Source organism: Solanum stenotomum, chromosome 7 (genome assembly GCF_019186545.1).
Source record: "Solanum stenotomum isolate F172 chromosome 7, ASM1918654v1, whole genome shotgun sequence".
NCBI classification, from domain to species: domain Eukaryota; kingdom Viridiplantae; phylum Streptophyta; class Magnoliopsida; order Solanales; family Solanaceae; genus Solanum; species Solanum stenotomum.
The window spans coordinates 574,714-595,257 of record NC_064288.1 but is presented as its reverse complement, the minus strand read 5'-3'; the positions used below and the strand labels follow the sequence as shown (position 1 = coordinate 595,257).

The window sequence follows — 20,544 nt, the reverse complement described above, 5'->3', positions numbered from 1 at the left end:
GAGTTAAATGTGAAAAGTATAATATTAAGGCCTCGATTAATTCAAATTCACACCTAAACGAAACAGAGAGAAGGGAATTTATTGAAGGAACTAAGTAACAAATTAAAGAAAAAATATTAGTTGTTAAATCGAAAAAAGGAGGAGTATATTTTTTGAACAAAAGAGAAAGAAAATCGATAGAAATCATATTCCATGTCCCTTTATTCTTATTCCCATTTCATGGCAGTCCGTCTGAGAATGCTGATATAAAGAAGGTGAAAAAGCTAACTTTTTTGTGCTCTGTTTGATTGACACTGTTCAACTGACTTTAGTTACGCTGCTGTATTTAATAGAGAAAATTTTAGAAATAGCAAATATAATAAATAGGAGTATAATAAAGCTCTACAATTATAATTTTGATAATTGCACTTCAAATCTCTAATTTCGTTTGAAAGTTGCCATTTGCATTCTGTCCGTTTGTAGATTTCACTTGCGAACATACAAATTTTGTATTTATATATTTAGGAATTTTTCAGACGTCCGTTTGTGTATTTCATTTTTCAATATACAAACAGGGCAATTCATTATGATTTTTTAATAAATCATATATAAATAGCTAGAATAAACATATACAAAATTCTGAATTTATACAATTAGCAATCGGATTATACAAATTTTGAATTTATATAAATCAAGTGAATTATACAAATTAGGCAATTAACAAGAATTGAAAAAACTGTAACCACGAATTACTATTTTCTTAAACTATAGCCATAGTATCTATTATAAGCTAAATGTTTTGTTATTCCGCATAATTTTCCCTATTTAATATGTAGTTAGGGAATAAATTAAATATTACTAATATGAATACAATACAATGAAGAACAACACCATCCAAACAAGGTGTTAGGAGCTAACGACTGGATTAGCTAGTTGGGCCCCATCAGTTTTGGGCCTGCATTATCAGTCTTGCTCAACACTTGCACACCTCATCGCAACAAAAATGTTTAATTTTTGATAGATTCAAAGACATGTTAAACTTAGTTTAAGGATTTCCAACGATATTTCAAAAAGAAAAAATTACCTTATTAAATCATATATACTAATTCTATCTATTCTTTCAAGCTTAGCTTAAGTGAGAAGTGTATATCAACTAAGCAACTTTCTATTGTCAAGCTTGAGTTTTTTCTACACCTCCCAGGAGTTCTCACATTTTAATGTCCTTGACAACTTGAACTCATAACCATAAAGTCGAAAATAAAGGGTACTTACCATCCGAAACTCCCCACTGTCCCAACAAAAGTTCACTACACCACATTTATCAACAAAAAAAAATAGCACGCCAATATAATTAACAAACAAGCTAGGCCAATACATATTTGATACCTAAGGCCAATTCATATATATATACTGACCAAACAATAACAATAACAATAACATATCCAGTAGTATGCATATTTGACTTGACTCTTGTTTTCGACCCAACGTACATTGTAGGATAATCAGAATTTTAAGGAGGATATGAAAATTACATGTATACAACAATAAAAAAAAACCAGTACTATCAACAATAATACATGTAATAAGACAGATAGACTCTATAATTCTACATACCACATCTACAAAAGTAGATTAGGATGTCCTCAAAGCAAACACTCTTAAATTTTCTATGGAAATTTGGTGGCACAATTTGTTTAGTCCACTACTAGCTTCTTGACTTCTTAAACCTATCCCGTGAACGTAACATGTATCCCATGAAATTAGTTGAGTTGTGCCTAAGCTTGTGCAAAACACTACAATTATTAAAGAAAAAACAGTGTCTCTAAGACTGAAATACATATTCTGATTGGTTAAAATGGGATAAAATTATGGTTACAGACACAAGAAAATGGGTAGAACAAGAATGAGACAAGTGATAAAAGGATGGTTCTTGAACTGAACAGATTTGGAGTCAACTGTATAAGGTGAAGGAGGGTTGTGAAAATAGAAAGGGAAATATGGCAGAATGGGGTTTGGAGGTGGAGGGATTGGGTATACAGAAGGGTCTGTCGGAGGATAGTAGTAATCACCATCACCGACACCACCACCACCGCCATTATAAGGCGGTGATGGAGGCTGCTGAGAGCAACCTCCCGGGCAATATTGTGGTGGATGAAAATTATAGTCAGATGATGGTGGTGGTGGCGGAGATGAAATGGGCTGACATGGGTTGTCACAGGAGGAGCACATTGTGCAGGATATTTGGTCTTTGGCAATTGCTGTCGTTGTCGACGTGGCATGAGTTAATTGGACATTGAGAAGCAAAATGAGGGTGCTGAAAACTAGTAATTGAGAATGCAGGGGAGACATTTGCATGAAAACAGAGGAGATATGAAACAGGGCAAATGAGGTTTTGAGTTATGCACAAATACAAGAAGTGAAATGGAAGAGTTGTTTATGGTACTAGAAAAGAAGAGGACAATAATAGTGAGAGGCTAAAAAAAGTGAGAGGCTTAGAAGATAATGAAGAGAATGGGTGTGTGTATTGATGACCGCACCATTCCTAGAGTTTTATCTTCTAAGCCACTACTCTCTATGTGACAAAAATATTACTCCCTCCGTTTCACAAAAAGTTTCACAAAAAATATCTGAACTTAGCACAAAATTTTAAAAAATAAAAAAGACTTTTGAATCTTGTGATCCTAAATTAAAGTTATGTCAAATATACAAAACCGTTCTTTAAACTTGTGGCCTTAAACATGCCACGTGAAAAACTGATATTAAAATGTTACCAAAAAAAAAAAAAGTCATTCTTTTTGTGAAACGGAGGGAGTAATTCCCATTGCCCTTTTCAAGTGTTTGATATAACACACACAAGAATGTGAACGCAATCAGATATCTAAAATTTAGCTGTACGCAGCCGCCTAGTGGTTCAAAAAAGGAGGTGGTTTTAGGTTCAATCTTATTGACATACTTCATACAAAGTCGTATTTCGTATTTGTTAGGAAGTATTGTCCCTCAACATAGATAGAATTTTTTCAGTGCTAATTCAAATTTAATGGGATATAAGATCATCTGCCAAGAAGCAGAGGTAAATTAATTCCCAGCAAGTTATGATGTCTGTTTTTTTTTTACCCATAATACCCTTGAGTCTTGACATTTCCATTTACAAACATGATGTCTGTTTTCACAAAAGAAAACAAGACCAAATCATCATAAAACATAAATCACCAGTTTTCACCACGAAGCTTTCTAAGAATCCTACCTTGAGGTGAATCCGGATCACCTCTCATAGCATTCATTTTCCATATCTCCACAGCTCTCAAAAGAGCCTCTTCAGCCGTATCCAGTTGTTCCGGCCTCCACACCATCATCCCGCCCCAAGGGGCGGGATACAGAGCAATGCCATCATCCGCAGGCACATCAGTCGCCTGCGTAATTGGCTTCCTCGTATCAGCCATCTCCATTTCCGCTAATGGAGATGGCTTATGATGACTAAAATACTCTCTATCATCTTCAAATTGATCTCCCCTGCTTTTCGATTCGTCAGGCCACGGAGAACCATCCAATCCAGCACAACTAACATCTTTTAATGACGTTTCATCGGTAGCATTACTAGATTTCTGTCGTTTTTGTTGTGTCAATGGGTCTATAGGTTGGTTAACGCCCGTGCTTTCGATCTTTTGAGATGACCCGATCGGTGATTTGGGTGGAACAAATGCATCCTTGGCGTTAACAGACTTTATATTGGGTTGTTTCTTTTCATTTTCTGCTGCCTTAACAGATTCCTCCAAGTCATCTCCCTGTAAACACAACATTGTAAGGCGATTTATTCAAACACAATTTGGACACTGCAATAATAAGACGTGACAAAATTGTAAAATATAACTCTGGACCTAACTCAACCCAAAAATTAGTCCACAAAGGAAGATTTGTCATTATCCATATAAGCAAACGGTAACCCACTCTAACAAAAATTAACTCACGGATTAACTAAGACCCATTAGAACAAAAACAACTTTTAACGGCAATAAACAAAAACATTAGTAAAGAGTGCTAAAATATTTATTGACATTAGTTAAGTGTCATTAGATCGCTAAAAACTTTAGAGACATTAATAAAGAGTGCTAAAATCTTTACCGACATTAGTTAAGTGTCATTAGATCGCTAAAGACTTTAGAAACATATACCAAGAGTGTTAATTGCCGCTAAAAATGCATATTTGATTGCGGCTAAAGATCATTTTTATTTTTTTTTATGTAGTGACCCTCCGTGGGAGGGAAAATCATGTAAATATCATGGAATAAGAATCAAATTGAAAATGAACAATTAAACTATAGAGTTAAAAATAGGTAAAGATAGTGCAATGATCATTTTAAGTGGATTGATTTATGCCTCGTACACTATAGGCAAACTGAATCGTAACCCATTTAATAACTTAACCAATTTTAATTGCCAAATTCATCAAATTATTGAACTTGGAAACATTCAGATGGTAAGCACTCACTCTCCACCTCGAACTCCAAAAGGGAAAAAAGAAAAGAATTGCTTACTTCAAGAGGTCCAGAATGGATGGCAGGATCAGCTGTTCGACCTCCAGTAGAAGAGAAAAATGATTTGTACTTTTGAGATTGTGCCAATAAGAGTCGATGAAGTTTTGTAGATGAAGAAATCGCCAATCTTGTTTGCATCTTTGAGCTTTTTTTATATTACGCAACGAGTAATTAAACGTTACAAATTTTCTTAATACTTGTATTGGAAATTAGGTGAGATTATATAAAAGCAACACTAAAAAACTTGTCACTTATGGGCACTGTAGGCATTTAGATAACGTGTCAGCTTTTGTAGACGTGACTAGAGTTTTCTAGTGACTCCTCCATTCTTCTGTTTCGTGTCAAATTCTACACTTTTCTCTTCCAGAATTGCCTAGAAATATTCTACATAACATTTTTATTTTACCTTTTTCCAAATAGTTACAAAATTATGATTTTACTACTTTTAATTAAGATAATTAAGGATTTTCCCTTCAATAAGCTCTACTATTATCAAATTATCGATCACCTCCCTTATTAGTAATAAAATTTTGAGTTTCGACTCTAATTATGAAATCTTTTCATTTCATTCGAGCTGAATTATATTTAGTTTTGAACAACATGCTACTATTGCATTACCATCATTGTTGACCTTCTCAACACAAACGTAAACACAACCACAACTAGCTATCAATTTACAATTATTTTTGTCGATTACCATCATAACTTGTCATAACATCCAGTGGCGGATGTAGAGTGTGTCCAGGGGGTCAACCGACTCCCTCGGAAAAAAAATTACACTATATATATAAGATTAATTTTTTTGTGTACGTGTATATAGTTAAAATTGAACTCCCTAAGCATATGTCAAAGGAGTAGCTCAATGATTTATGGGGTTCAGGATTTCACCTATGTTTTATTTGAACCCCTTGATAGAATTTCTGCCTCCGCCACTGATAACATCAAGCTTTTAAAGCGCGGTTCATAAAAAACTACTTACTAGAAAGGGGTAAAAGTAAATTTCTTACTTTCTTCCCCAGTTTTCCACCATCCAAACAGCCATGTAAATTTTTTTCTTCATATTCCTTTATCTCTTTTCTTTGTGTCCCTAAGCCCCTAATGTTTGGCCCAAGTTCTCAAATTATATTTGGATGAAATTTTTGCTGAAGTGCGCCAAGTTTTTCTAAAAATATTTTGACTATTTTAAAAAAAATAAAATTTATACCCATAAGTTTTAAAAAATTATTTAAAATATTCATAAATTTATATTATTATTTTATAATTAATATGTTTCATTAAAAACAACATTATAATATCATGGATAACAAACAAAAATAACAAATGATAATTTAGGCAAGACAATATATTAATCGCATACTTAAACTTGTCACTGATTCAATTATGATTATAACTCATTAAACACAAATTATTCTTTTCCTCAATTTTATCACTTAATTAGAACTCAAACTTTTTCAAAGAAAATAGTAACAAATATTAGTTGGAATTAATAAATAATGCGTATCTTTTTATAAAATATAAAAGGTTTGGGCAATTTTAAATTTTTTCAAATTAGCACTTGGTCCAAATACTAATTTTTTTTCAATATTTTAAAACTTAAGATACTTGACAAATATATTTATCAAATTATATGACCAAATATCACTTCCCAAATTTTTCTCAAATATTTTTGAGCCATACGGGTCCTCAATACACTGAGGGGCAAGCTTACAATGACAATAAATGTGATGATAGGTACTAATTTAATAATTTTGGTACCCTGTTACTGCTGCAAGTGCCAACTCACAATTGACACCAACCAAAATTCATATATATATATATATATTATTATTATTATTTTAGCAGTGATAAGCATGACGTTGATAGTAGAGTAGCAACTTTCTTGGCGATGATTTAATTCTTATACTCCCTCTTCGCCCCAAAATATTTATTATTATTATTATATTTTGTGTGATTTAATATGGTTAATTTTTTGTATAAAATTAATTAAACCCAATTTAAATATTAAAATATTTCGAAACGGATAGAGTAATTAAATCAGGTGGATTTTGAAATTCAATTTTTCCCTCGAGTCGAGAAATTAATGGAGTCTGCATTCAGAACTGACAGATCCTCCACAGAAAGTACCAAATAACACCACAAAATTCCAAAATTTGAATCAAAATTCAAAACATTACTACATTAGCAATTACAACTGAAACTGAAAAAAAAACTCTTGATCAAAATGGGTCAATTAATTAGTAAAAATTACAATGGGTTTCTGCTGCAAGTAGGAATTGAGGGTTAGAATAGTAATTTTCCAACAGATCCACAAGAAAGAGCCATCAATAATATCGCCGCTTGTTCTTCTTCTCTTAATTTTCCTCCAAATCCCATCAATTTACCAATTTCTCTACTCTTTTCCTCTTTACAAACAATTCTCCTCTTCTTCTCGACACCCAAAATCTGTCTCCTCTTCTTATTATACTTGATCCCACATGCGTTACACAACGACTAAAACACAACAACAACAACAAAAAATTAAATTACACTGTATAACCACCGTCTATCAAAATAATAATCGACAAATATATATTGATCTAAGTTTATTTTTACCTTGGGACCTGATGGACCACTTCTCCAAAGAGGTGTTTTTGTGGTATGACAATAACTACAAGATTTCATTTCCTCTGCTTCTTCTGATCTCTAAACATCATAAGAAAATTGAGATCAGTGAGCAGAAAGAAAAAATAAATATAAGTAAGGACTCTCACCTTTACTTCCTTCAGATCCATCACTACAAATGTTATTGTAAATGTTAATTAAGATCACACAGTTCGTTTGTGTGGGAAGAAAAAAGAGTAACTTTTAAACGTGTTATAAATTGCAAGGCGGGAGAAAGATTTGTAGTGTTGATGTGGCTAAAAGAGATACACAATTGAACTACAATAACTAGTACTAGTAGTAGTAGTAGGGTGAAATGGCCAAAAAAATAAAAATAGGGGATAGGGAAGCTAAAACGGCGATATAGTACTTCCTCCGTCCACTATTGTTTGTCACGGTAAGATGCACAATTCTTAAAAAAATTTAATATAATATGCAATTTAACTAATATAACCTTACTATCAATCATTATTAAAATGGTTTGTACTTTTTGAAAACTATAAAATCAATTTTTTTTCATATTAAAGTAGTCTTGTAACTTTAAAATGACTACTTTTTGAAATTAGTAGTTATGTAATTATTAAGGGCAGAATTGGAAAAAAATGACTAATTATTTCTTGATTGTTTAAATTGACAATTAATTTTGGATAACTATTTTTGCGTATACCTAACAAACAATAGTGGGCGGAGGGAGTATTATTTTGTGGACACGACATCATAGATAAATTTAGATTCCTGTTTTGGGGAATTTTACATTAATACCCTTGTGATAATTATTTCTTGATTGTTTAAATTGACAATTAATTTTGGATAACTATTTTTTGTATACCTAACAAACAATAGTGGGCGGAGAGAGTATTATTTTGTGGACACGANAAAAAGGAGGTGGTTTTAGGTTCAATCTTATTGACATACTTCATTCAAAGTCGTATTTCGTATTTGTTAGGAAGTGTTGTCCCTCAACATAGATAGAATTTTTTCAGTGCTAATTCAAATTTAATGGCATATAAGATCATCTGCCAAGAAGCAGAGGTAAATTAATTCCCAGCAAGTTATGATGTCTGTTTTTTTTTTACCCATAATACCCTTGAGTCTTGACATTTCCATTTACAAACATGATGTCTGTTTTCACAAAAGAAAACAAGACCAAATCATCATAAAACATAAATCACCAGTTTTCACCACGAAGCTTTCTAAGAATCCTACCTTGAGGTGAATCTGGATCACCTCTCATAGCATTCATTTTCCATATCTCCACAGCTCTCAAAAGAGCCTCTTCAGCCGTATCCAGTTGTTCCGGCCTCCACACCATCATCCCGCCCCAAGGGGCGGGATACAGAGCAATGCCATCATCCGCAGGCACATCAGTCGCCTGCGTAATTGGCTTCCTCGTATCAGCCATCTCCATTTCCGCTAATGGAGATGGCTTATGATGACTAAAATACTCTTTGTCATCTTCAAATTTATCTCCCCTGCTTTTCGATTCGTCAGGCCACGGAGAACCATCCAATCCAGCACAACTAACATCTTTTAATGACGTTTCATCGGTAGCATTACTAGATTTCTGTCGTTTTTGTTGTGTCAATGGGTCTATAGATTGGTTAACGCCCGTGCTTTCGATCTTTTGAGATGACCCGATCGGTGATTTGGGTGGAACAAATGCATCCTTGGCGTTAACAGACTTTATATTGGGTTGTTTCTTTTCATTTTCTGCTACCTTAACAGATTCCTCCAAGTCATCTCCCTGTAAACACAACATTGTAAGGCGATTTATTCAAACACAATTTGGACACTGCAATAATAAGACGTGACAAAATTGTAAAATATAACTCTGGACCTAACTCAACCCAAAAATTAGTCCACAAAGGAAGATTTGTCATTATCCATATAAGCAAACGGTAACCCACTCTAACAAAAATTAACTCACGGATTAACTAAGACCCATTAGAACAAAAACAACTTTTAACGGCAATAAACAAAAACATTAGTAAAGAGTGCTAAAATATTTATTGACATTAGTTAAGTGTCATTAGATCGCTAAAAACTTTAGAGACATTAATAAAGAGTGCTAAAATCTTTACCGACATTAGTTAAGTGTCATTAGATCGCTAAAGACTTTAGAAACATATACCAAGAGTGTTAATTGCCGCTAAAAATGCATATTTGATTGCGGCTAAAGATCATTTTTATTTTTTTTTATGTAGTGACCCTCCGTGGGAGGGAAAATCATGTAAATATCATGGAATAAGAATCAAATTGAAAATGAACAATTAAACTATAGAGTTAAAAATAGGTAAAGATAGTGCAATGATCATTTTAAGTGGATTGATTTATGCCTCGTACACTATAGGCAAACTGAATCGTAACCCATTTAATAACTTAACCAATTTTAATTGCCAAATTCATCAAATTATTGAACTTGGAAACATTCGGATGGTAAGCACTCACTCTCCACCTCGAACTCCAAAAGGGAAAAAAGAAAAGAATTGCTTACTTCAAGAGGTCCAGAATGGATGGCAGGATCAGCTGTTCGACCTCCAGTAGAAGAGAAAAATGATTTGTACTTTTGAGATTGTGCCAATAAGAGTCGATGAAGTTTTGTAGATGAAGAAATCGCCAATCTTGTTTGCATCTTTGAGCTTTTTTTATATTACGCAACGAGTAATTAGACGTTACAAATTTTCTTATTACTTGTATTGGAAATTAGGTGAGATTATATAAAAGCAACACTAAAAAACTTGTTACTTATGGGCACTGTAGGCATTTAGATAACGTGTCAACTTTTGTAGACGTGACTAGAGTTTCTAGTGACTCCTCCACTCTTCTGTTTCGTGTCAAATTCTACACTTTTCTCTTCCAGAATTGCCTAGAAATATTCTACATAACATTTTTATTTTACCTTTTTCCAAATAGTTTTAGATAGTTACAAAATTATGATTTTACTACTTTTAATTAAGATAATTAAGGATTTTCCCTTCAATAAGCTCTACTATTATCAAATTATCGATCACATCCCTTATTAGTAATAAAATTTTGAGTTGCGACTCTAATTATGAAATCTTTTCATTTTATTCGAGCTGAATTATATTTAGTTTTGAACAACATGTTACTATTGCATTACCATCATTGTTGACCTTCTCAACACAAACGCAAACACAACCACAACTAGCTATCAATTTACAATTATTTTTGTTGATTACCATCATAACTTGTCATAACATCAAGCTTTTAAAGCGCGGTTCATAAAAAACTACTTACTAGAAAGGGGTAAAAGTAAATTTCTTACTTTCTTCCCCACTTTTCCACCATCCAAACAGCCATGTAAATTTTTTTCTTCATATTCCTTTTATCTCTTTTCTTTGTGTCCCTAAGCCCCTAGCGTTTGGCCCAAGTTCTCAAATTATATTTGGATGAAATTTTTGCTGAAGTGCGCCAAATTTTTCTAAAAGTATTTTGACTATTTTAAAAAAAATAATTTATACTCATAAGTTTTAAAAATTATTTAAAATATTCATAAATTTATATTATTATTTTATAATTAATATGTTTCATTAAAAATAACATTATAATAACATGGATAACAAACAACAATAACAAATGACAATTTAGGCAAAACAATACATTAATCGCATACTTAAACTTGTCACTGATTCAGTTATGATTATAAGTCATTAAACACAAATTATTCTTTTCCTCAATTTTATCACTCAGTTAGAACTCAAACTTTTTCGGAGACAGTAACAAATATTAGTTGGAATTAATAATAATGCGTATCTTTTTATAAAATATAAAAGGTTTGGGCAATTTTAAATTTTTCAAAATTTTCAAATATTAGCACTTGGCCCAAATACTAATTTTTTTTCAATATTTTGAAACTTAAAATACTTGATAAATATATTTATCACTTCCCAAAATTTTCTCAAATATTTTTGAGCCATACGGGTCCTCAATACACTGAGGGGCAAGCTTACAATGACAATAAATGTGATGATAGGTACCAATTTAATAATTTTGGCACCCTGTTACTGCTGCCAACTTACAATTGACACCAACCAAAATTCATATATATATACTTAGACATCGGAGCCCGTGTTAGCACGGGCCTAATATGTATCATTTTTTATTTCAATTTATGTGACAAAGACAAAATTAAAGAGTTAATCAAACTTTAATATTAGTTTTAAATAGTTTAAATTTTTAATTATTGTTAACTATAGTAAAAATTTTTTTATCTCTTTTAACATTCTAAATTGTTAATTATTGTTATATGATTTGTAATATCTTTTACGCAATTTTCAAATAATAAAGGTTATTTCTTCTTTCTCAATTTATGTGGTACTAATAAAATTTTGAGATTCAATCAATTTTTTTTTGTCTTTAAAATATTCTATTGTTTATTACTGTAAATTATTGTACTTTCTAAGTAATTTTCAAATAATATATATTATTTTATTTGTCCAATTTATGTGTCACTGATAAAATTTGAAAAGTTAATCAGATCTTTTACATATTTTTATATCTTTTGAATATTTAAGTAAATAATTATTGTGATTTATAATATTTTATACAATTATTTAAAAAAAATTAAACAACAAACAAAACGAATTCATCATAGGAAAATTACCAAAGCATCCTTCAATACATCAAAAATGGGTCCCACTTTTTGTTTAAAAAAATATGCATATTGGGAGGATATTTTTGTCCAAAGTGAAAATAAAATAAGTATAAAGCATTATAGTCTTTTAAAATTTTTAATTGTTAATTCTTATTGTATGATTTGTAATACTTTTACGCCATTTTTAAATAATAGAGGTCATTTTTTCTTTCTCAATTTATGTACTACTAAAAAAAATTTTGAGATTCAATCAATTTTTTTTTTGTCTTTGAAATATTTCTAGCTGTTAATTACTGTAATTTATAGTACTTTCTAAGAAATTTTCAAATAATATATATTATTTCATTTGTCCCAATTTATGTGTCACCGGTAAAATTTGAAGAGTCAATCAGATCTTTTATATATTTTTATATCTTTTAAATAATTAAGTAATTAATTATTGTGATTTATAATATTTTATACAATTATTTAGTATAGTAAAATAAATTTAAAAGAAACAAATAAAACAAATTCATCATAGGAAATTACCAAAGTATCCTTCAATACATCAATAATGAATCCCACTTTTTGTTTTTAAGAAATTGCACATTCGAAGGATATTTTTGTCCAAAGTATAAATATTGTGTAAAAAATGTGTATTTATTGTGATTTTGCATGTTTTGTGGGGTAATAGGATGCACGCAAAGTTAAAGCGTCTTTTTGAAAATCTGGGACAGCTTCAAGTATCACTTAATGTTTTTTCTCAAAATCTAATTTACTTTCGTAAACTATGTCTCAAATCAAAATGAGATTAACAAATTCAAAAGGAATGAGTAATAAATAGCTCATACAATGATATATTTATTATTTGAAAGAAGTACTCATTTTGGTTAAAATCTAACAAGATAGTTTCAATGTAACTAAATTCTATAAAAATCTTTGCATTGTATCTTATTATATATAGAATATATATAGATATATATATTATTATTTTTTTAGCAGTGATAAGCATGATGTTGATAGTAGAGTAGCAACTTTCTCGGCGATGATTTAATTCTTCTACTCCCCCTTCGCCCCAAAATATTTATTATTATTATTATTATATTTTGTGTGATTTAATATGGTTAATTTTTTGTATAAAATTAATTAAACCCAATTTAAATATTAAAATATTTCGAAACGGATAGAGTAATTAAATCAGGTGGATTTTGAAATTCAATTTTTCCCTCGAATCGAGAAATTAATGGAGTCTGCATTCAGAACTGATAGATCCTCCACAGAAAGTACTACCAAATAACACCACAAAATTCCAAAATTTGAATCAAAATTCAAAACATTACTACATTAGCAATTACAACTGAAACTGAAAAAAAAACTCTTGATCAAAATGGGTCAATTAATTAGTAAAAATTACAATGGGTTTCTGCTGCAAGTAGGAATTGAGGGTTAGAATAGTAATTTTCCAACAGATCCACAAGAAAGAGCCATCAATAATATCGCCGCTTGTTCTTCTTCTCTTAATTTTCCTCCAAATCCCATCAATTTACCAATTTCTCTACTCTTTTCCTCTTTACAAACAATTCTCCTCTTCTTCTCGACACCCAAAATCTGTCTCCTCTTCTTATTATACTTGATCCCACATGCGTTACACAACGACTAAAACACAACAATAAAAAATTAAATTATACTGTATAACCACCGTCTATCAAAATAATAATCGACAAATATATATTGATCTAAGTTTATTTTTACCTTGGGACCTGATGGACCACTTCTCCAAAGAGGTGTTTTTGTGGTATGACAATAACTACAAGATTTCATTTCCTCTGCTTCTTCTGATCTCTAAACATCATAAGAAAATTGAGATCAGTGAGCAGAAAGAAAAAATAAATATAAGTAAGGACTCTCACCTTTACTTCCTTCAGATCCATCACTACAAATGTTATTGTAAATGTTAATTAAGATCACACAGTTTGTTTGTGTGGGAACAAAAAAGAGTAACTTTTAAACGTGTTATAAATTGCAAGGCGGGAGAAAGATTTGTAGTGTTGATGTGGCTAAAACAGATACACAATTGAACTACAATAACTAGTACTAGTGGTAATAGTAGGGTGAAATGGCTAAAAAAAAATAAAAAAAATAGGGGATAGGGAAGCTAAAACGGCGATATAGTACTTCCTCCGTCCACTAATGTTTATCAGGGTAAGATGTACAATTCTTAAGAAAAATTTAATATAATATGCAATTTGACTAATATAACCTTACTATCAATCATTATTAAAATGGTTTATATTTTTTGAAAACTGTAAAATCAATTTTTTTCATATTAAAGTAGTGTTGTAACTTTAAAATGACTACTTTTTGAAACTAATAGTTATGTAATTATTAAGGGCAGAATTGGAAAAAAGTGACTAATTGTTTCTTGATTATTTAAATTGACAATTAATTTTGAATAACTATTTTTCGTATACCTAACAAACAATAGTGGGCGGAGGGAGTATTATTTGTGGACACGACATCATAGTTAAATTTAGATTCCTGTTTTGGGGAATTTTACATTAATACCCTTGTGATTCAAATAATTTACTCTGAGTCAGAAAAATCTCAACCGTTGAATTCTCTTATGATACGATCGAGGGTTGTGATGGGAAGTACCATGGGCATGGTCCCGAGGGTTATCGCTATCGAATGGAAGTAAGTGGCAGGGGAAATAGTTCGATCTCAAACTTTTTGATGAAAAATTATATTATATTAGATCAAAAAATAAATAAAAATTGGTAGGAGTAATTTAATTAACATTGAAATTTGTGGAAAAAAAAGAGATTAAAGGCAAGACTGATAAGTTCTTAAGGTAATTTGACATGAATGTTTCATTGAAATATTCATTTTTATAAGAGGAAGAAATTAAATTTATAAGTTTAAAAATAAAAAATTCGAAATAACTAAATTGATAAAATCGAAACTGAACTTAAGAGGATCAATCATTTAGATTTAGATTCTTAAATACGAAAGAAAATCTAATAGATTGAAATTTTCATATTCAATCTGAACTGTTGAAACGTCCGTCCCTAGAGGCAGACCCAAATGCAAAGTTGGGTGCACGTGCATCCATTAACCTTGAGAAAAATCATGTGAATATATGTATATCTATGTTGGAAAACTGACAAAAATTATATATTTGTAAACTACGTAAAAAGTACTATAAGTCACAATAATTAACAATTCAAAATAATTAAAAGATATATGAAAAATTTATGATCAAAGATAAACTTGTTTGAATCTCGTAATCCGAAAAGTGTCACATAAATTGAGACAAAGGGAATAATTAACAGTGCACCCATGAGGAACATAGGAGTGGTTTGTGCCATTGGTATACGCCAAAGGTACCACCCATGAGACCAATGCTCAATTTTACTTGAAGCCATATTTTGTTGTTTTTATTTTAAGTTTAGATTGATGCATCCAAAGTCTTCAAATCCTATGTCCACCTCTGCAAACCTCATAACAACAATAGATAATTTATCAAAGCAAATGTCACTCATTTTATTTTAAGTTTAGATTAGTGCACCCAAAGTCTCGCTCATAATTAAATAGATACAAACGAACCATAGCCATTAAAAACATATATAGTTATTAACCTACTTTACTTATATCTAAACATCCAACAGCAAGAACATCATTAGTAGAAAACACAAATACATATGCTAATACAAATATTTGCCTAGAGCCTTATTCTTCACCATTTTAGCTTGCCTTTATGTTTCTGGGCCAGAACATTGAAAAGTTGGGCCAGACAGGCAAAAATGCTGGCTATAAAGCACATAAGACATGACAATGCAAATAATGCCCAATCCTTAAATGTTTTCTTGACAAGTTGAGCTCTGTCTGAAATAAGCAATGATCTGTAAACAGCTTCAGTTACAGAATATGCTGAGATTGGATCATATTCATCTGCTAATAATCCATATTCTGTTACACAAACTATATCATATATTCCATTAGTCTCTGAGGTACCAAGATGTTTGCATATTTTCAATCGACAATCGATTCGATCCTCAGTTGATAACTTGTCTCCATGAGTTAAAATCAATATGGGATTCCCATCTGCAATACAAATATCTGAGTTTAACTTCTATATACTGATAATATAAAAAAAAACTTGTTTACTGTAACAAGTGGAAATAGAGATCTAAGAATACAAGAGAGTAGGAAATGTCCAATTGGCACTTGTGAGTTGTGACACAACGATTTCAAATTATGTTTTTTTTTTTAAATTTCCCACTCGGTCTCCGGAGTACACATTTAAACCCCAACAAAATCTAGATCGCGCATTATAGGGTCCATTCAGGGGTGGCGCTCCCAACATTATTTTTTTCATACCCAGAACTCGAACATGAGACCTCTAATTAAGGGTGAAACAGTTTCACCATTGGACCACAATTGAATTATGATCTCTTAAGACTAGGAAAGAGACAAGCTTGTACTCTCTCTAGTCATTTTTATCTGACATTTAAGGTTTGACTATAATTTACTCCTTTCGTCCTATTTTAAATTTTCTTCACGTCCATTAAGAAAAAAATGTCCATACAAAGTATAATTTACTAATTTATGCCATCTATAATTATTTTTTTTTAGAATTGAGCAATAATAAAAATGACTACTTATTTAATGTTAAGAGCATAGTTGAAGTTAAAATAGTTCTCAACTTTGATTTTGAATTTCTGGGTACAAACTTTTCTTAAGTTAAAGCGACAGTTAAAATAGGACAGATGAAGTACTTGACTGAATGAGTAAGGATGAGTAATAGAGTAATAAGAGAGAATTAATAATTAAAACTCACTAGATTTGTTGAGTGAAGATGAGCAATAAAGTTGCTTCAATGCATCCAATGGCTTAAAATCATCAAGTTTGAGAGACTTATATATTTCATAAGCATTAGCCACCACCATAACACAATTGACTCTTCTCTTTATGAACATTGAAGAAGAAGCATCCTCCAATTCATTATTTAACATTGGTACAAGTACATGATCTTCTTGTCTGGAACACAGCTTCTTATGGTGGACTCCATCAGGAGCCATCCATTCTTTCAATTCTAGAAGAGCTTCATCAACTCTATCATAATCGAAACCCCTCGTATCGTAAATGCAGAATCCACTTCGTGTTGATCTTAACACATTGTGTTCCTCCATCGTTAATGTCGTGTAACCACAATCATTTCCTATGATTTTTTTAAAAAAAAAATCACAAGAATTAAAGTCTTAAGAAGAAAAAATATTGATATGTACAAAATTTGTGGTATTTTATGGCTATAAAAACATGTCCTTAACAATAAGACATAAAGTACAAAATACAAAATTAAATAACTTTAAATAGAGAATATGTCATTCTTTCTGTAACAAATTAAAAGGGGATACTAGAGTCATATACAATGAAACAAATAAAGCAATATAGGATTCTTATAAGTGATTCCAACTAGTTTTGGACTAACGCTTCTCTTTTATATCATCTCAAATGTTCCTTATAAGTTACTCTCTCCGTTCTCTTTTACCCGTTCAGTATACTAGAAATAGATTTTTAATTTAGTCATATACTTTAGCAAATTAAGAGAGAATTGACAAAAGGGAGTTGCTCGGATGATAAGCACCCACACTTCCAACATTAAGCCTTAGAGTTCGAGTTACCAAAAGAGCAAAGCAAATACAAGAAATATACAGAACTGACGTAAAAATAAACACTTGATTAGCAGTTTCTTAAGGAAAAAATGCAAAATGTAAACTGGACAAGTAAAAAAGAACGGAGAAAGTTGAAGGAATGTTGCATTAAGTACCTGAGGAAGTTTGTGCAAAAGGGATGAGACCAGATTGACCTAGAACACTATACATAAGGTTGACAAGTGAACTTTTGCCAGCATTATGAAAACCAACCAACAATATAGTATTCACAGGTGGAATATCCAAATCCTCTTTGTTAATTCCACCAATTGGCACCCAAAAATCCCCTACTTTATAAGACATTAGCTTTTGTCTAAGCTCATCAAAACTCTCAATGGACATCAAGTATAACCTCTCCATTTCTCTAAGCACTTTAAGTATTGGTGTCAATTTTGACAAATTTTGTATTTTTTCAAACTTGAATTTTACACACTCATCAAATTTTGATGCTAATCTCCACCAATAGTGCATAGCTCTACTTTCTTCATCTTGTTTGTTAAGATCAAAATTTTCATCCCTCATTGTAGTAGAGCTAGCACTAGTTTTTTTTTCCTGTTAGGCTACAGGAGCTAATTTGCACTGCTATTTAAAGTAGTTCTTGTCCCTACTAGCTTGGTACAAGCATGGCTGAGCCAGAAGGTTACGTATCGTTTCGATCGAACTTAGTAACTATATAAAATTTGATATATTTGTATTAAGAAATTTACTGAATATGTATAAATATTAAATTCATAATTCAGTCACTAACCCTTAGCTTGTATTTGAACATGCGATATATAATCATGATTTCAAATATCAAATTCTTTAAAAAGCACGATTTGGGATTTCAAATCCTAATTTCAAATTTTTTAACATATAAAGCTTGATTCATAAGTTTATATTTTATATTTTTTAAAAAAAGACCCGATTCTTTTACAAAGACTTATGTTCAGCCTGAAGAATTTGTTTGTACCATGTGAAAAGATTATAATAAAGAATAACTAGTTAGTAGTAACTACTATTATTGACTAGTTGATCTTTATAAAATTATGTGTATTTGAAAGTTTGTAATCACAAATATTTATTTATAAAAGGAAAAGGAACATGGAGATATGTGATTTATCCGTTCGATGCCTTAGGATATTTCGATATCTTGTTTATCAACTATGGTTTGATCATTTGGTAAGATTGTATAAGAATTGAATAAATATTAATAGTTTCCACAACATGTGGGGTTTTCATGTTTATATATTAGAAAAAATACAAACTTAAGAAATTCAAATTGCTTGTCCAAATAAAATTTCGACTTTAAATCACTAATTCCAAATCATGATTATATATCGTAGGTGCAAACCGGCCTTAATGTCACTATCCTAAATTTATAACTCATTAAGTTCAAATTTTGATTCTCCCTTTGGGTAAAGTGTTTACTTCATCTATCTTAATTTATGTGACACCATTTGACTGACATACTTTTTATTTTAAAAGACATTTAAAATTCATCACATCTAAAACAAACTTTAGACATTTGTTTAACTATAAATCATCTTAGCAAAAGTAAAAAAGAGAACTTTAAAGTTAACCTATTTGTGACTATAAAAAGGTGATATTCTTGTTTGGACAGACTTTTAAAAAATTGTCACATAAATTAAAACGGAGTAAAAAAACGGGGACAAGAAATTGTACCACCAATGACGCAGTGTTTGTTTTGCACCACAACGGTCAACCGCTACTCATTTCATCCTTTCTTTTCGCTCACTAGGAAGTTTCTAAGAACCTTCAACCCATAACAGTACACATGGAAATTCTCGGACATGTCCCGTATCAACAACGATAATATATTCAATGTATTCTCATAAAGTGAAGGTTTAAAGAAAATAGAGTGTACACAGATTTTACCTTTATCTCTGAGGTGAGTTTGAGAGACTGTTTCTAACTGACCATTGACTCGAGACAGAAAAAAAGACTAGAAAAAGACCTAATAAAAATACAAGAGACAATAAATAGTAACAAGACAACATATAGTAGCAGAACAGAACTACAACCAAATAATACTATAATTAAACAATACGAAACAATAAATATCATAAAAAATCAAACAACATCCATATGCACTTATTCGTACAAAGTGTTTATACTGAATCAATTAATGTAACTTATCATAGTTGAGCAATATAATGAAATAACTAAAGTTAAGTGATAGTTATATATGTTCAAACATGTATCATGCCTCTATTTGGTATAACTACAATTAAGTGATAGTTGTATATGTAAACAATTGTTCAAAAAAATTCACGTTTTCCTATATATGCTTTGTGGATGTACAGTTTTTTTCTTAATTCGCAAAATCCTTAACTATTTTGTTCATTATGCTGTGTATGTATCAACAAATTCACTCCATTCAGGTTGCAAGTGTATTTTCTCCTCTAGTTATGTTCCGTAAATATGAAAATTGTAGCTATGTTTCAAAATTATGTCCTAAACTAAAGCTATTTACGAAAAAAAATTAATCTTGTTCCCTTTTTGTCTCTGGTTAGCCCATTCTAGATTTGGGCGCGAGCTACTAACCCGTTTGGCCATAGATTTCTCAAGTAATATTTGGAGAAAAAACTGGCAAATAGTGTTTATATACAATTTGTCATTATTTGGCAAATATCCCAAATTTCCAAATACTAGTTTTTTCTAGTATTTGAGCCAAATCTCATTATTTGGGATCTTTTAAAAATTGAAATTTTACACCAAACTTTTTTCTTTTACAAAAACACCCTCTATAGTAGTTGTTTGAGTTGTATTACATAATTTTTTACGTGAACACCAAAATAGTGATGAAATATTCAATGAATATGAAAGTGATGATATGGTTGTTGATGAAAATGATGAACAATCAGCTCAAGGTAACAAAGTTTGTGCTTTGTCTACTTCACAATGTATGGAATGATGCTTGTTGCACTCACTCCAAACTACCACATTGCTCTAGTGTCATGGACACTACTTGTTATTAGTTGCAACGAAGATCCAATTGACTTGTAATACAAACTTACGGTTAATTTTGATAGTTTTTAAAACTTATAGGTATAAATCATATTTTTCTAAAACAGTGAAATAT

At 30.9% G+C, this 20,544-nt stretch overlaps 5 protein-coding genes across 7 annotated transcripts; all 5 read right to left on the bottom strand.

Annotated features, from left to right (window-relative positions):
- Positions 1-1,481: 1,481 nt before the first annotated feature.
- Positions 1,482-2,479, bottom strand: LOC125871389 (extensin-2-like). Its single transcript, XM_049551971.1, has one exon. It carries the CDS (start codon positions 2,332-2,334, stop codon positions 1,852-1,854), a length of 483 nt encoding a protein of 160 aa, XP_049407928.1. The 5' UTR covers positions 2,335-2,479; the 3' UTR covers positions 1,482-1,851.
- Positions 2,480-2,943: 464 nt separating this feature from the next.
- On the bottom strand, positions 2,944-4,683 carry LOC125870920 (uncharacterized). Its single transcript, XM_049551464.1, has 2 exons — positions 4,512-4,683; positions 2,944-3,761 (listed from the first exon to the last, which is right to left on the bottom strand). Exons 1-2 carry the CDS (start codon positions 4,647-4,649, stop codon positions 3,186-3,188), a joined length of 714 nt encoding a protein of 237 aa, XP_049407421.1. The 5' UTR covers positions 4,650-4,683; the 3' UTR covers positions 2,944-3,185.
- A 1,969-nt stretch (positions 4,684-6,652) lies between these two features.
- On the bottom strand, positions 6,653-13,796 carry LOC125870921 (GATA transcription factor 23-like). Of its 3 annotated transcripts, none has more exons than XM_049551465.1 (3): positions 7,262-7,413; positions 7,104-7,193; positions 6,653-7,001 (listed from the first exon to the last, which is right to left on the bottom strand). In XM_049551465.1, the coding sequence occupies exons 1-3, from the start codon at positions 7,280-7,282 to the stop codon at positions 6,792-6,794; spliced, it is 321 nt and encodes a 106-aa protein (XP_049407422.1). In that variant the 5' UTR covers positions 7,283-7,413; the 3' UTR covers positions 6,653-6,791. The 3 variants fall into 3 exon arrangements, with proteins under 3 accessions (XP_049407422.1, XP_049407424.1, XP_049407423.1); XM_049551467.1 differs by lacking the exons at positions 7,104-7,193; positions 7,262-7,413 and adding exons at positions 13,498-13,587; positions 13,656-13,796 and having other exon boundaries at positions 6,789-7,001; XM_049551466.1 differs by lacking the exons at positions 6,653-7,001; positions 7,104-7,193; positions 7,262-7,413 and adding exons at positions 13,077-13,401; positions 13,498-13,587; positions 13,656-13,796.
- Positions 8,231-9,811, bottom strand: LOC125870919 (uncharacterized). Its single transcript, XM_049551462.1, has 2 exons — positions 9,646-9,811; positions 8,231-8,895 (listed from the first exon to the last, which is right to left on the bottom strand). Exons 1-2 carry the CDS (start codon positions 9,781-9,783, stop codon positions 8,320-8,322), a joined length of 714 nt encoding a protein of 237 aa, XP_049407419.1. The 5' UTR covers positions 9,784-9,811; the 3' UTR covers positions 8,231-8,319.
- Positions 13,797-15,448: 1,652 nt separating the features above from the next.
- LOC125871230 (uncharacterized) lies at positions 15,449-17,981 on the bottom strand. Its single transcript, XM_049551828.1, has 3 exons — positions 17,576-17,981; positions 16,586-16,966; positions 15,449-15,849 (listed from the first exon to the last, which is right to left on the bottom strand). The coding sequence occupies exons 1-3, from the start codon at positions 17,979-17,981 to the stop codon at positions 15,482-15,484; spliced, it is 1,155 nt and encodes a 384-aa protein (XP_049407785.1). The 3' UTR covers positions 15,449-15,481.
- Between the last annotated feature and the right edge of the window lie 2,563 nt (positions 17,982-20,544).

Coding starts and splice junctions, on each gene's coding strand:
- LOC125871389 (XM_049551971.1), bottom strand. CDS start 2,334: ATGCAAATGTCTCCCCTGCATTCTCAATTACTAGTTTTCAGCACCCTC.
- LOC125870920 (XM_049551464.1), bottom strand. CDS start 4,649: ATGCAAACAAGATTGGCGATTTCTTCATCTACAAAACTTCATCGACTC. Junction 3,762..4,511: donor TCCATTCTGGACCTCTTGAA/GTAAGCAATTCT, acceptor TTGTGTTTACAG/GGAGATGACTTGGAGGAATC.
- LOC125870919 (XM_049551462.1), bottom strand. CDS start 9,783: ATGCAAACAAGATTGGCGATTTCTTCATCTACAAAACTTCATCGACTC. Junction 8,896..9,645: donor TCCATTCTGGACCTCTTGAA/GTAAGCAATTCT, acceptor TTGTGTTTACAG/GGAGATGACTTGGAGGAATC.
- LOC125870921 (XM_049551467.1), bottom strand. CDS start 13,676: ATGGATCTGAAGGAAGTAAAG. Junction 13,588..13,655: donor TGGATCTGAAGGAAGTAAAG/GTGAGAGTCCTT, acceptor TATGATGTTTAG/AGATCAGAAGAAGCAGAGGA. Junction 7,002..13,497: donor GTGGTCCATCAGGTCCCAAG/GTAAAAATAAAC, acceptor GTTGTGTTTTAG/TCGTTGTGTAACGCATGTGG.
- LOC125871230 (XM_049551828.1), bottom strand. CDS start 17,981: ATGAGGGATGAAAATTTTGATCTTAACAAACAAGATGAAGAAAGTAGA. Junction 16,967..17,575: donor TTTTGCACAAACTTCCTCAG/GTACTTAATGCA, acceptor AAAAAATCATAG/GAAATGATTGTGGTTACACG. Junction 15,850..16,585: donor ATCTTCACTCAACAAATCTA/GTGAGTTTTAAT, acceptor TTTGTATTGCAG/ATGGGAATCCCATATTGATT.